At 45.5% G+C, this 14979-nt stretch overlaps 1 protein-coding gene across 1 annotated transcript in view; it reads right to left on the reverse strand.

The window, feature by feature from the left end:
• Positions 1 to 14979, reverse strand: part of Tmem241 (transmembrane protein 241) — a 127012-nt gene that overhangs the window by 96470 nt on the left and 15563 nt on the right. The window contains exons 4-7 of the mRNA XM_059246451.1: positions 11043 to 11140; positions 6949 to 6987; positions 4464 to 4484; positions 1590 to 1594 (exon numbers count right to left, since the gene is read on the reverse strand). Of these exons, the coding sequence (XP_059102434.1) occupies positions 1590 to 1594; positions 4464 to 4484; positions 6949 to 6987; positions 11043 to 11140 (163 nt within the window). The remainder of the gene's footprint in view (positions 1 to 1589; positions 1595 to 4463; positions 4485 to 6948; positions 6988 to 11042; positions 11141 to 14979) is intronic.

Consider the following 14979-nt stretch of genomic DNA (forward strand, 5'->3'; position numbering starts at 1 on the left):
CTTGAACTCTACATCATCTTCTCAGCCTCCTAAGTGCTGGGGTTACAAGCATGCACTCCAGCACCTAGTGAGCTCACACCAGCAACTGTTTACTTTGCATTGTTTCTTACACCTCTTCCAAAGTCTGTAAGCAGAGATGCTGTAGCTATGATTCTCAGATACGGCAAAGACACTGGGACTTCGGGGCAAGTTGCTCCGGACTGACATTTAAACCACCACAGGTCCCAGTGAGTCTGCAGCTGTCCAAGTCCAGCAGGACTAGTGTGAACCAAATCCTGGCAGCTAGCTAGAGGTACAACTAGTGCTTCTAGTACTCAGGAAGCTAAGGCAAGAGGATCACTGCTAGTTCAAGGCCAGCCTGGGCTACAGAGTGAGATGCTGTGAAAAACACAAAGCAAATCCTGGCAGCATCCAACTGCTGAGCTCTGAAACGGGTGGACTCTAACAAAGCTATGTTATTCGGAAGGGATATCGCTGATCTGCCTTAAATTTTAAATCTAAGTTTCTCAAGCCACTTTTCCTACTGAAAAGCTAACAAAACTAGAGACAGCTGGTCTACAGCTGACCAGTTAGCCTATGTCCCCTGAGTAGAGATCTACCAAAAGCAGTATTAAGACATCCTGTTGCGGCCGGGCGGTGGTGGCGCACGCCTTTAATCCCAGCACTTGGGAGGCAGAGCCAAGCGGATCTCTGTGAGTTCGAGGCCAGCCTGGACTACCAAGTGAGTTCCAGGTAAGGCGCAAAGCTACACAGAGAAACCCTGTCTTGAAAAACCAAAAAAAAAAAAAAAGACATCCTGTTGCTCTGCTGATCCTTCCCTGGCCTCTAACTGCAAAGGCCTCACTCTACACTATGCTGCCCTGGTTCAGGATGCTCACTGGTGACTGATGCTCTGGGAACACCTGTGTACTCATTATTCCCTCCACTGCTGTGACCAAACGCTTGACAAAAAGGAACCTGAGAGTTGATTCTGGTTCACAGTGTGTGGGGAGTCTGCCCATCATGACTGACTGACAGGAACTTAGAGAGCAAGGGTTGATTCTGGCTCACAGTGTGAGGGGAGCCCACCCATCATGACTGATTGACAAGAAGGAAGGCGTGTAGCACCATCACCATGATGCAGCTGGCCACACTGCCTCCGCAGTCTGTGCCTTAGTGACTGTTCTATTACCATGATAAGACACCATGACCACAGCAACTTATAATAAAAAGGGCTTGCTTCCTGTTGTTTGTTTCTGCTCTTTTGGGAGGTCAGCCACTCAGCTCCCAAACAAATCACACACAGAGGCTTATTTTTACTTATAAATGCCCAGCCTTAGCTTGGCTTAGTTTCTAGCCAGCTTTTCTTAACTTTAGATTATCCCATCTATCTTTTGCCTTTGGGATTTTCCCTTTTTCTTACTTCTGTAATCTTACTTTGTTTCTTACTTCACGGCTAGCTGTGTGACTGTGTGACTGTGTGGCTGTGCAGCTGTGTGGCTGTGTGGTTGTGTGGCTGTGTGACTGTGGCTGTGTGGCTGTGTGGCTGTGTGACTGTGGCTGTGTGGCTGTGTGGCTGGCCCCTGGAGTCCTCCTCCTTCTCTGGCTACTTCTTCTCTGATCTCTCCTCCCATATTTCTCCTTCTATTTATCCTCTCTGCCCGCCAGCTCCACCTACTTCTCTCTCCTACCTTGCTATTGACCATTCAGATCTTTATTAGACCATTAGGTGTTTTAGACAGGCACAGTAATACAGCTTCACAGAGTTAAACAAATGCAACATAAACAAAGTAACACACCTTAAAATATTCTACTATAGTCAGAGGGTTGGAGTCATGACCATCATGGCAGGGAACATGGCAGCAGGCAGGCAGGCATGGAGGTGAAGCAGCAGCCGAGAGCTCACATCTTGAGGCAACAACCATGAGGTAGAAGCAGGAATGACATGGGCTTCTGAAACCCTAAAGCCCACCCACTCCAGTGACACACCTCCTCCAACAAGGCCACACCTCCTAGTCCTTCCCAAACAGTTCCACCAACTGGAACCTAATCATTCAAACATATGAGACTATTGGGGCCATTCTCATTCAGACCAACACAATCAAGAAAGACCCACCCCAGTGACCCACTTCCTTTAGCAAAGATCCACTTCCTAAAGGTTCTACAGCCTTCAAATACAGTGGCACCAGCTAGGGACCAAAAGTGTCTAGACACATGAGTCTATAGGGGACGTTTCACGTTCAAACCAAAACACTGCCCATTATTACCCTGATAGACTTAAATTCAGCAGGACCTACTTGGGTTAAATTAGAAAAAAATTATGATATATGGTAACAGTGAAAACAGTGGGTAGAATACACTGTTTACTATACTCCAGACAACCACTGCTACATACTTAAGCTTCATAAGGATTCCGTGAGATAGATACTGTTAACATCCCCATTATACAGATGAGAAAACTGAAGAATAGATTGTTTCTGTTTTTTAACCTGCATCTTAATCACTTGAAACCACTTTTTCTGAGTTATCATTTAATTGGCAAGGCTTGAACCAAAGGCATACACAGTGAGCAAGGACCTACTGCTGAGCCACACCCCCAGCTGAGACCTCTCGCAGATGCTCATTCTAGACATTTGTTTTACCCTAAAGAGGACTGAAAGAGTTTACTTTACATCCTTATGACTCCGGGGATGATCTCAACAACACAAGTTCCTATCATCAGCCACCATAAAGCCCAACTCATGATTCTGGAAACAAATCTGCCAAATGTAATTGATCACATTGTACCGCAGGCCACTTCATTTAATTACATGGGTGTACAATCCACAACTAAGTATTTAATACTTCACCCACATGCAATGAAATTCTTCGATATGAAGATAAATTGTTAACTATGAACTTAGAAATTTGTCATTATTCCCATGCTTCCTAGAATACAATTTTGAAGTCTTAGAAAAATTTCCCACAGAAAACCCTGGTCTGCCCCCAGGAATGGCCTTTGGTCAATCTACAGAGGTATGGAAGACCCTCAGTCAAGCTTCTGATGACTGATGACCCTGGCTAGCTTCTTTTATTTATTAGTATTATTACATTTTAGTTATTTCTGTGTATGTAGGGAGTGGGTGAATGTGGACACATGGTATGCATGTAGAGATCAAAGGACAGCCTATAGGAGTCAATTCTCTCTTTCCACCGAGTGGATCCCAGGGATTGAACTCAGGTCCTCAGGCTTATCAACAGGAACATTCACCTGCTGAGTTATCTCACTGGCTCCCTGACTCGGCCTCTTAATTTCTGTAAAAGAATGCAGTCCTGTTCCCTCTCTTTAGATGATTTTTTAAATATACAGATGTCCTTAATGCATTATGTAAAATAACTGCACTCAGGCAGGCCCCCTCCACAGAAAGTAACCTTGAGATACTCATTTTTGAAGACTGCATCTTACACTGTAGCCCAGGCTAGCTCATAATTCACTATGTATCCCAGAATGCCTTTAAATTCTTGGCAATCCTCCTGCCTCAGCCTCCTGAATGTTAGAATTACAGGTATGAGTCACTACAGCTGGCAATTTTTAGGGTGGTTTTTTTTTCATGGACCACAACACTGTTTTCCACAGCAGCCATACTATTTCCAGTTTCTGACAGTATTGCCCGAGCATCCAGATTTCACCATGTCCTTACCAGCACTTGTAACTGATAAGTCATCCTGATGGGAATGAAGTAGTGTCAGCAGTAGTTAATATTTGCATTTTTTTACAAATTATACTTAACATTTGTGGATGTCTTTCCTGTATATGTATCTCTGGACACGTGCATGCCTGGTACCTGTGGCATGCTCAGCCACACATGGCACCTCTCTCACATCCCCTCTGCACAAAACTTGACCATCGCTGAAGAAGGAGCCAGAGGTCAGTAAAGACTGGATCGAAAGAGTGTCTCTGGACACGACAGGCCTATTGCCCATACGAACCCGCAGCAGCTGTGGCTGATGCCTAAGATGAGCCAGTGAACATCCCAGCCTGGAGGCGGAAGTGGCCCACCCGTATGAGGAGCTACTGACAGCAGATGGCCTCTAGTAGGCTATGGGAGCTGAGGAGCTGACACAACCTCATGAACACCCATCAGTGCATGGGCAGCACAAATTAAACTTGGCAGGTCTTTTTTTTTAATTTCATATGTATGACTGTTTTGCCTGCATGTGTGTCTCTATACCATGTTTGTATAGTGACTGAGGAGGTCAGAAGAGGCATCAGATCCCCAGGAACTGGAGTTATAGAGAGCTATGAGCCACCGTGTGGGTGCTGGAAATCAAACCTATGACCTCTGGAAGAGCAGCCAGTACGCTTAACAACTAAGCTATCATGCCAGTCCCTTGGTGAGTTTTTTTTTAAATAACATTAAATTTAAAAAGACATGAAGCTGGAGGGGGTTGGGAGTTTGGTTCTAGGAGGAGTTGGAGGAGTGGAGTAATTATGATCAAAATACTTTGTATACATTTATGAAAATCTTAAGAATTTAATAAAATACTATATTTTTTTTAAAAAAAGAACTGGGTATATAGCTTAGTGGGGGGGGGGGTGTTTGCTTAGCCCTGTGCAAGGCCCTGGGTTCAATCATCAGCACACAGAAGGAAGAAAGGCAGGAAAGAGGGAGAAGGGAGAGACATGAGTGTAGGCAGAAGTTTCTCTCCTGCCTGCCTGTTCCCAAATACCCAGCAGCTGCTGCCCAAATAACTGACTCAGAGGCTTAATATTACTTATAAATGCTCAGCTAGTAGCTCAGGCTTATTACTATCTAGCTCTTATGCTTAACTCAACCCATCATTCTTATCTATGTTTAGCCACATGGCTTGGTACCTTTTCTCAATACGGCTTTCTCATCTTGCTTCCTCTGCGTCTGACTGACTTTCTCATCTTGCTTCCTCTGCGTCTGACTGACTTTCTCATCTTGCTTCCTCTGCGTCTGACTGTCGACTCCTGACTCCGCCTTCTTCCTCCCAGTATTCTCAGTTTGGCTTTCCCGCCTAACTTCCTGCCCAGCTACTGGCCAATCAGTGTTTTATTAAACCAATTGTGTGATAAATCTTTACAGTGTACAAGAGGATTATTGCCCAGCACACGAGGGCTGCCTCCACTGGGCAGTTCTAGGAAACATGTTAGGGCCGTCTCCACTCTACATGAACATTGACACTCTTACCTTTGTGATCCAAACTCCTTTATGTGGAGACAAGGAAAGAGGGGACCATGAATTCCTTTCTGCTCAATTAAGTAACTTGTTCACTATGGGTTTAATTATCCATGTTTTTCTTCAGCAGTATCTCCATCTCATGCCCACCTATGACATCCTATGACATTACTAAGCATAGTAACTACTATGCTTATGGAAGCCAGAAACCTTGACAGACACATTAGAAGGACCAAGTTCAAAGGTCTGGGTAAAAAACAAAAACCAACCCAAGGTCGGGTGTGATACATGCCTGAACTTGCAGCACGTGAAAGGTAGAGACAGTCAATCTTCCACTACACAGTGGAGTCCCATGCCAGCCCGGGCTACATGGCACCTCATCACCAAAAAAGAAAACAGAAGGAAAGAGGGAAAGAGGGCTAGGAAGGAGGGAGGGAGGGAGGGAGGGAGGGAGGGAGGGAGGGAGGGAAGAGGGAGGGAGGGAGGTAGGGAGGGAGGAGGGAGGAGAGATAGAAACGAATCCAGTCCTCTTAAGGTACCTCATCTGCATTTGTGGTCTCTCTGGCTGCTCACCCTGGCCTTACTTACTCAGGAGAACATGCATCTTGCTCTAATTAGGCAGCAGCCAACACCAGTCCACTATTTACATGGGAATCTACACATCTATCCTAATCCCTCGGCTCTCAGGCTTTGAGGCAATTCTGTCTTGCTGAGACTTCTGGCCAGGAATTACAATGAAAGTGATAACTGACCATCGAGTTGCACCGTCCAAAGACTGCTGTTCAGGACATGAGAGCCGCCATCTCTGTGACCTCATCCATTGCAGGAAAGCCGACAGGCAGGCCTCACCGTGTGCAGAAAGGAGAGAAAGTGTAACATAAGCCCATATGCCATCAAGACTGGCAACAGAAGCACCAGACACACCTTCACAATGCACACTCACAGCAGCCGGTCCTCTGGGAACTGTTTCTCTTGGCCCACACCCCTTTAATTCCCTCAAGGTCAGAAACCACGCCTTCTGTGTCGTTAAGAACACAGTAAGTCTCAAACACCTCCTTGCCGAATAGTTATACTCCTCCTGGGGTTGGGGACGTAGCTTGGTCGGCAGGGTGCTTGCCCAGCACTTACACTAGACTGCGAGTCAATGCTCACTTCCCCAAGACCCGCTGTGAACCAAAAGTCAACTCAGCCTCACAGTGTACTTAGGGCTGAAAGAGCATGAGGCCCTGTATCAACCCCAGAACAGCATAAGCAAGGCATGCTGGTCCATCTCTGTCGTCCCAGCACTCAGGACGGGGTGGCAGGAGAATCAGAAGTTCAAGGTCATCCTCAGCTACACGGTTTGAGGAAAGCCTGAGACAGATGAAATCATGTCTCAAAAAAAACAAAACAAAACAAACAAAAACAAAAAAAAATTAATAGTCGCAACAAAAATCTTTAGAGCACGCTCTTCTCTTCTAACCTCTACATATCAGTCAGTTGTAAGTGGGATGTGGGAAAACCCACAAAGAACTCCCCACAGGGCCCAGCAAAGCTTGCTCAGCTCCCAGGTGCTGTACATCAGACAGCGTCAAGGCTTCCTCAGATCAGGGAGGCCTTTCTGAAGCACAGCTACTCAGAAGAGTTTCATGTAACAATACACCCACGAATTTTCACTGCACTCACCCCCAATTCCTCATGGATTCATTAGCTGACAGCTTGGCACCAGAGCAGTGAGGACTGTCTCCCATCCAACACAAACCGTCTGAGTGCCTGGTACTCGTCACCCTGGGGACGTCTACACAGCAACACAAAGACAAAGAACTGAGAAGATGCAGGGTTGAATCTGTCACTAAAAACAGTAACAAGAGGCTCCTACTCACTGTCCTCCCGCTCAATGGGTACATGGGGGTGGGGTGCTTTTTCTAACAGATCTGGATGGAGCAGTTTATCTTTGCCTGCTAGACAAGGCTATGCTCTAGGTCAGTCTACTCCACTCACAGGCTCAGGAACTCACATGAAAATGGAAGTCAACTGGTTAAACTAGAATGTAAATCAACTGCTTCAAAAACTTTGCTGTGAACCACAAGACAATGTGCACTTAGGGCTGAAACTGATGTAAATCCGTAGCCAAAGAGCAAGTTCAAAGATAGGCTTGCCTAGAGATAAATCATCCTTCTCCAGCATCATCATTCAGGGTGCAGAACTCCCTGACTGCCGAGAACAGACTGAATGGACACTTACGGTGCGTTTTTTGAGGGATTCTAGCCACCTGGTATTTGAGTCCCTTGCAAAGGTGCCTGAACCTGAGAACAGCCACAGCCTCTTCTCAGTCTGGCCACCGAGGAGAGTCGGTGCTCCGTGCTTCTCCAGTGGCAGTGGGTGACGGCCGAGGTGAGATCCATGGCAGGCTAGGAAACGTGGCCTCACCCTCCCAGCTACTCTGCAGAGCAGCGACAGGCAGGACCCCAAGGATCCAGTCTAAGTGAGCCTGGGGCTCAGATAAGAGCTGTTAGGAAGACAGTCTCCTTATGACCCGTGAGGAGGGGACACTGAGGTCAGCGACACCAGGGCAAGGGGGTGACATTGGAACAGATGCCCTGTAGAAGTGAGAGACAGAGACAAACTGGATTTTCTGGGTATGTCACCGCAGTCCCTCTGGACCTAGCCAGGCCCAAAGTGGGTCTCTGTCCAAAGTTCTTACATGAACTTCCTCATTGCTTATACTTCCTTACTGCTTCGACTAGAGTGAGCTTCCTAAGAAAGTTAAAAGGTTCTCAGTGGCCAGGCTCCGTGGCACACACTTGTAATCCCCTCCACTGCTCAGCTGACTAAGGACAAAGGACTGTAAGTTAAAGCCAGAACAGGCTACATAGGAAGACAATCTTTAAAAAAAGAAAAAGTCCAGGCTGGAGAGATGGCTCAGCAGTTAAGAGAACTGGTTCTTCCAGACGACCCACATGGCAGCTCACAACTGCCTGTAACTCCAGTTCCAGGGGATCTGACACCCTCAAGCAGACATACATGCAAGTAAAACACCAATGCACATTAAAAAAATAAATCATTTAAAAATTTGTAAAAAGAAGTCCATATGCATTAGTCCTTAGAGAGACAAATCTGAAAAAGACAGAATACGACAGAAGAGCTGCCACTTTGTGGGACCAGAGCCAGGACCCTGCACCTACGTCTCCTCCGTCGGGTCCTGGCATTTGCCCCATCCCTCACTTGCCCAGTGACTGTGACTCACATAAAGATACAAAGGAGGCTGGAGAGATGGCACAGTGGATGAAGTGCTCAGTGCACATGCAAGAGTACTTGAGTTCAGATTTCCAGAAGCTACGAAAATCCAGGTGTGAGGGTGCACATCTGTAACCTAAAAGCCAGGTGTGAAGGTGCACATCTGTAACCTAAAAGCCAGGTGTGAGGGTGCACATCCGTAACCTAAAAGCAGGTGTGAGGGTGCACATCTGTAACCTAAAAGCCAGGTGTGAAGGTGTACATCCGTAACCTGAAAGCCAGATGTGAAGGTGCACATCTGTAACCTAAAAGCCAGATGTGAAGGTGCACATCTGTAACCTAAAATCCAGCTGTGAGGGTGCACATCTGTAACCTAAAATCCAGCTGTGAGGGTGCACATCCGTAACCCAGTGCTAGAGGGGGTGGAGACAGGCAGATTCCATTGTCTCACTACCCAACTAGTGTAGCTGAAACTGTGAGATACTTTGTCTCAAATGTAGTGTGTGTGTGTGTGTGTGTGTGTGTGTGTGTGTGTGTGTGTGTGTGTATAGTGAAGCATAATAGAAGATTCTCATTGTTGACCTCTAAAATCCACATATGCATACACAGGTAGGCACACGTACACACATATACGCACAAACACAAAATAAAAAATAAATAATAAAGGATACAAAGAAAATTGCTCTGAAACCTATGAAAAATCACTGCACAAAAAAAACATTATTATCATAAGCCTCATACCTGACTTATTCAACCTTCAAACTTCTGGCACCCATAAATATCCAGAACTTGGAGGAAAAATTAAAGCTAATGGAACCAGAAAGAGGTGGGCACCAAGGTGCACTGTGGGGTAGCTCCTAGCCCACCCCAAAGATCCCACCCTTCTGAACATGTCATTCCATCTCCTCAACTGTATAAATCACGAAACAAAAGTGATGATTTAATTTCCAAATTACTTTTTCAACTGCTATTTTATAATCCTGAAGTTGTCCTAACAATATTGTTACCCAGCTAGACAGACTTTGTTTGTTTTTACATCTGAGGTCACAAGAACAAACAACGCCAGGCAGTGGTGGCGCACGCCTTTAATCCCAGCACTCAGGAGGCAGAGCCAGGTGGATTGCTGTGAGTTCGAGGCCCGCCTGGTCTATAGAGCGAGATCCAGGACAGGCACCAAAGCTACACAGAGAAACCCTGTCTAGAAAAACCAAGAAAAAAAATAACCAACATAACAGCAAACATTGTAAAAAGATTGAATTATTTTGCAAATTCTGCATTTTTCCAAAAGGCAGAACACAGGACATTTTCTGATAAATAAAAACAGAAGTCAGGATAAGGTGAAAAAAGGCATTAATACCATCTTGACTATAAGTCCACGTAGTTTTAATGGATTCTCTTTTGATAGCAAAATAACTACAGCTTGGAGTTCTGAATAATGCATTTGGAAGCATCTTTTTTTTTCAGAAACCACACACTAAGGAGCTCAGTCCTGGAGGAGGGGAGGAATGGGAAGACAGAGTGGACAACTCATTGTACTAGAACCCCCAGTACCCGTCCACTCTGGGCCACACTGTGTTCACAGCTGCACCTACACCTGGACCATTTCACCAATGCACCTAGTGCTGTCGGACTTTCTCTGATCACCAGCTCCCAAATAATGACACAGAGACTTCTTACTAATTATGAAAGCTTGGCCTAGCTTAGGCTATCTCTTAAAACTTAAATTAACCTGTTTATATTATGTTCTGCCACATGGCTCTTTACCTCTCCTCCATATTGTATGTCCCACTTCCTCTGTATCTGGCCGGTGAATCCCATCTCTCTTCTTCCCAGAGTTCCTATCTCTGCCCAGAAGTCCCGCCTACCCTTTCCTGCCTAGCTATTGGTCATTCAGCTCGTTACTAAACCAATCAGAAGATGCTTTGGAGGAGCCACATCTTCACAGTGCAGAAAAAGATTATCCTATAACATAACAACCCAGTTCCAACTCCTCAGCAGCAGGTAAAGGTTTAGCCTGGACTCTTGCTTCCAAGGATAACTGTATTCAGGCAGAGTGCCGAGGCTAGCCTCCATGCCAAAGCTGCTCAGGTGAGGTCTAACTGTGGCAGACCTCACAGTTGTTGCTACTGCCTTCTCTCTTGCCCACCTCCACCTCGTGAGACAAGCTGACCCTGCCATATTTTCCAGTTATCTTCAATTCAACAAAAGCAGAAAAGGTGCTTCATGTTATCTCAGGCCCTGGACTTCTCTGTCATGGTTTGGATACCAAGTGTCCCCTCAGAAGGGCTCACATACTGCAGGCTTGGTCCCCAGCTAGTGGTACTAATTTGGGAAAGTCTGGAAACTTTAGGCAGCAAGACCTCCAGTAGGTTACTAGGGACAGGCCTTTGAAAGTTACTCCTGGCCCTCCATCTTCTACCTCCTTACTACAGACCCAACCCCTAAGAGGCAAGGACTCAGTCTGGGACCCTCTGAAACAATGAGCCAAAATATATTTCCATAAGCTGTTCCCTTGGGTATCCTGAGCACTGCCACAGTAAGCCAACACCTCTGTTCTCTGATCTAGTTTTACCTTCAAGCTGATGTCTGCCCCCAACTGATGCCAGACGCAATAAATTAAAACACAAAGGCGACGAGGAAAGAGGGTTGTGTGTCCCCACACACACATTCTAATACTTACCAATCTGGACAAAGCTCTGGACCCTGCGTAGATTATACCCACGAACAGCACTGAAGCAGGAAGCCATGCCAAAACATTAGATCTGAAAAGATGGGGAGACATTATAATGTTTGTGCTACTTCATGTTTGAATAGACCTAGCTGGAAGGACTGACTGACCCCTCAGAGGCACCATCTCCTTCCAAGATTGTCTAAATATCCTTGGGGGACCTGATAAGTGAGCTGTGCTCTTTACTCACTGAGAGAGCGACACAAGCAGATGAAGCCATCTCATATATAGCTCTGCCATGTGACATCTACTTAGCGTTCAGGAACACCCCCCAAAACTGAACGTGGACAGGCCTTGCTGCAGGCTCAAAGAGAGGACACAGCTGATTTTCTTCAATGGTGGTAATTTTCAAGTATAAATTTTTTTAAAGACTGTTTACCTAAGATGTTTCAAACAGCTCCATGGAATCACAACTTTGAACGAAAAAAACTAGAAAAAAAGGGTTTTTAAATAATAAACCTTGGGACTTCAATAGGGTGGTCATATTCTGGCTTCTTCAAACATTAACCTGGATTTCTGAGCACCCTATGGGCTTTGAAGGGCACACTTCTGTGGCTAGGTTGACCATACTAGGATCTGATTTTTCTTTAGAGTCTAGAATCTTGTTCTCCTCAAAAATAAATAAGGCAGGAGTGGTGGTACACACCTTTAATGCCAGCACTTGGGAGGCAGAGGACCTCTGTGAGTTTGATGCTACCCTGGTCTACACAATGAGTTCCAGGATAGCCAGGGCTACATAGTGAGGTCCTATCTCAAAAAACAAGAACACATAAGCAAACACACAAGAGAGAGAAGAACTGGACACACTACATATCATGGAGGCTTCCTCTCACTGGAGTTAGAAGTGAAGCCTCTACCACCCGAGGTTCCCAGAGTCAGTCTCACAATGACTAGAACCAGACGAGACCACCTGAGCAGTGGACAACATGATCACCCCAAAGCATCAACAACCACCACTGTGTCTGCAAACTCACAAGCAGTCTTCCCTTCTACTGTCCAGGACAGGCAGTCGATCCAAGATCGGACCTCAACCTAGCGTACCAATGTCCCAGGCTCCAGGAAGGCCTCCAAGTCTTACTGATTATATCAATTATTTTAGCAAATGCTGACAGCAACTTATAAAGCTCAAGGACTCACTGTGAACAGCGGCCTCACAATTTGATCAGGCACTGTTAAATGTTTTCCATGCTACTTTTTTTTTAACATATAGACTTTTGTATGTCTGCATACTGTGTATGCAGTGCCCACAGAGATCTTCCAACACTGAAGTTACAGATAGGTGTGAGCTGACATGTGGGTGCTGGGAATCTAATCAAGGTCTGGACCAGCAGCAGGTGTGCCTAACCACTGAGCCATCTTTCCAGTCCCATGCTACTTTTTTTTTTAATCCACACAACAGGGGTTAGGTTAGGCTGTTAGCAAGTTATATGATATGCAAACAAGAGGGTTTGGGTAAGATCCCCAGGACCCATGTGAAATCTGGGTGTGGTGGAGTAACAGGAAGACCTTTGGAGCTTGATGGTCAGCCTGGCTGAACCCGAGGCCTCCACGTTCAGTAAAAAGTAAAAGGTAGACAGTTATTGAAAAAGAGCCCAATGTCAACCTCTGGGCCTGTGTACGCATGTGCACACAAATATACACATGTATACACACAAATAAAAAAATCCACACAACAATCTTATGATGAAAATGCCTGACCTAACAATGGTTAAGACTGTCAACCAAACACTTCAATTTTATGACAGAGGAAAGCATTCCCATAGTCCATTCTGTTCGGGACTTTCAATATAGTACCCAATCAATTACATGACATATCCATAAGAAAGTTCTCCCCTCTCACAGATACTGAAAGCTGTAGGAAGTACAGCTTAGAATAAGCATTGGATAAACCAAGATTGTCAATCACACAGACCTGTTTTCTTCAATGGAAGGAAATGAATGATGCCTGGTCACCCGGAATATCAGACTGAAAAGTGGGCAATCAACCTGGTGATGTTTTTACTATTCTCCGAGCCAGCCTTCCTGAATCCTCCAATATCCTGGGCATTGTTTAGGCCTAATCCTGAGCTTAGTCTCTCAAGTGAATAGAACACATCCCTGTGAAAGAGGCCCCATGTTCTCTGCATCCTCCACCAAATGAATCCATCCTTTTACTTATCACAGATCCTTCTCTAGGCCCTAGACCTGAGCTCTGTTTATCGGTAAATAGAATCCATTCTTATTATAAAGGCCAAAGGTCACAGTTCTACCATGTTTCAATGTGTAAGGAAAATAGACCACAGGGTCAGTCTCTGGGGTGTAGCTGGTTGTTTTACTCTTTTGCTCTTTAGCTCTTTTGGGGGCCCTGCCACCCAGCTCCCAAATAAATACGCATGGAGGCTTACTCTTTTTTAGCTTGGCTTGTTTCTAGCCAGTTTTTCTTAAATTATCTCATCCACCTTTTTCCTCTTCTGGGCTTTTACCTTTCTCTATTTCTGTATTTCTTCCCTTATTTCTTACTCCATGCCTGGCTGTGTGGCTGAGTGGCTGCCCCCTTTTCTCACTCCTTGATTCCTCTCCTCTTTTTTCTCCTTCTGTTTATTCTCTCTTCCTGCCAATTCCACCTCCTTTCTCCTGCCTTGCCATTGGCTTTTAAGCTCTTTATTAGACCATCAGGTGTTTTAGACAGGCACAGTAACACAGCTTCACAGAGTTAAACAAGTGCAACATAAAAGAATGCAACACATCTTTGCATCATTAACAAATGTTCCACAGCATAAACAAATGTAACACATCTTAAAATATACTACAACATTGGAGGTCTTGACCCAGTACCAGCAAAGATGGCACTGTCAGCTGGGCAGTGGTGGCGCACACCTTTAATCCCAGTACTTGGGAGGCAGAAGCAGGTGGATCTCTGTGAGTTCAAGGCCAGCCTGGTCTACAGAGCGAGTTCCAGGACAGCCTGGGCTACATGGAGAAACCCTGTCTTGAACCACCACCACCCCAAAAATGGTACTGTCCCGAGTTTTCATTCTTATCTCTTCCTGGTTCACTTTCCTGCCAGTGGCAATACCTGCAAGAGCTCCCAACAGAAAGGCATCCCACTGGGACACTGCAGACAGGCTTCCGTACCTAGGAAGTGAGCTGACATCAAAGAGTACTGATGTTATGATCCTGACACCATGCATCCTGTTCCACCCTCTTCTCTGCCTCCAGTCTGGGACCCAGACAGCCTGGCTACTGACTCTTGCTATCAACTTCCTTCATCCTCTAAGGTCTAAGAGGCTCCTTCCTCTGGCATTTTTGTTCTGGTTCTCCTCCTCCTCTCCTTTTCTCCTCTTCCTCCTCTCATCTTCTTCCATCTGTCAGTGATGCTGGGGCCTGAACTCTCCTCAGAGCCCCTCTGTTTGTCTGCTCATGGTGTTAATAATGACCTTAGTCCCAGTAATCTGTCTCAGTGTCCTGGATCACCTGTTCAAATTTCAATAATATCCAACATGGAAGATGGGCTCTGTACTAGATGATTTTCTAAGTGCTTTGGGCATTTAGAATAGGCTAGACCAACCTCCAATGTTCTCAAGGTTTAGTTTATATATACGAAATGCTTTGTTTGCTTTTGTTTTTGTTTTAGACAGGGTCTCATGTAGCCCAGGCTGGCCTTGAACTTACTATTTAGTCAAGACTGGCTTTGAATTCCTGATCCTTCTACATCCACCTCTCAAACATTGGGGTTACAGGCATTCACCACCATGCTTTGTTTGCATTTTCTACTTACAAAGCAATATAGAAATAGGGAAGTCCTTGAGACAACAGAGTCTTTCTTGGAGAGCTAGGGCTCTGGAAATCTAGTGCCCACTGTGGTGGCTTGAATTAAGAATGGTCTTCAGGGGC

Source organism: Peromyscus eremicus, chromosome 19, assembly GCF_949786415.1.
Source record: "Peromyscus eremicus chromosome 19, PerEre_H2_v1, whole genome shotgun sequence".
NCBI classification, from domain to species: Eukaryota; Metazoa; Chordata; class Mammalia; order Rodentia; family Cricetidae; genus Peromyscus; species Peromyscus eremicus.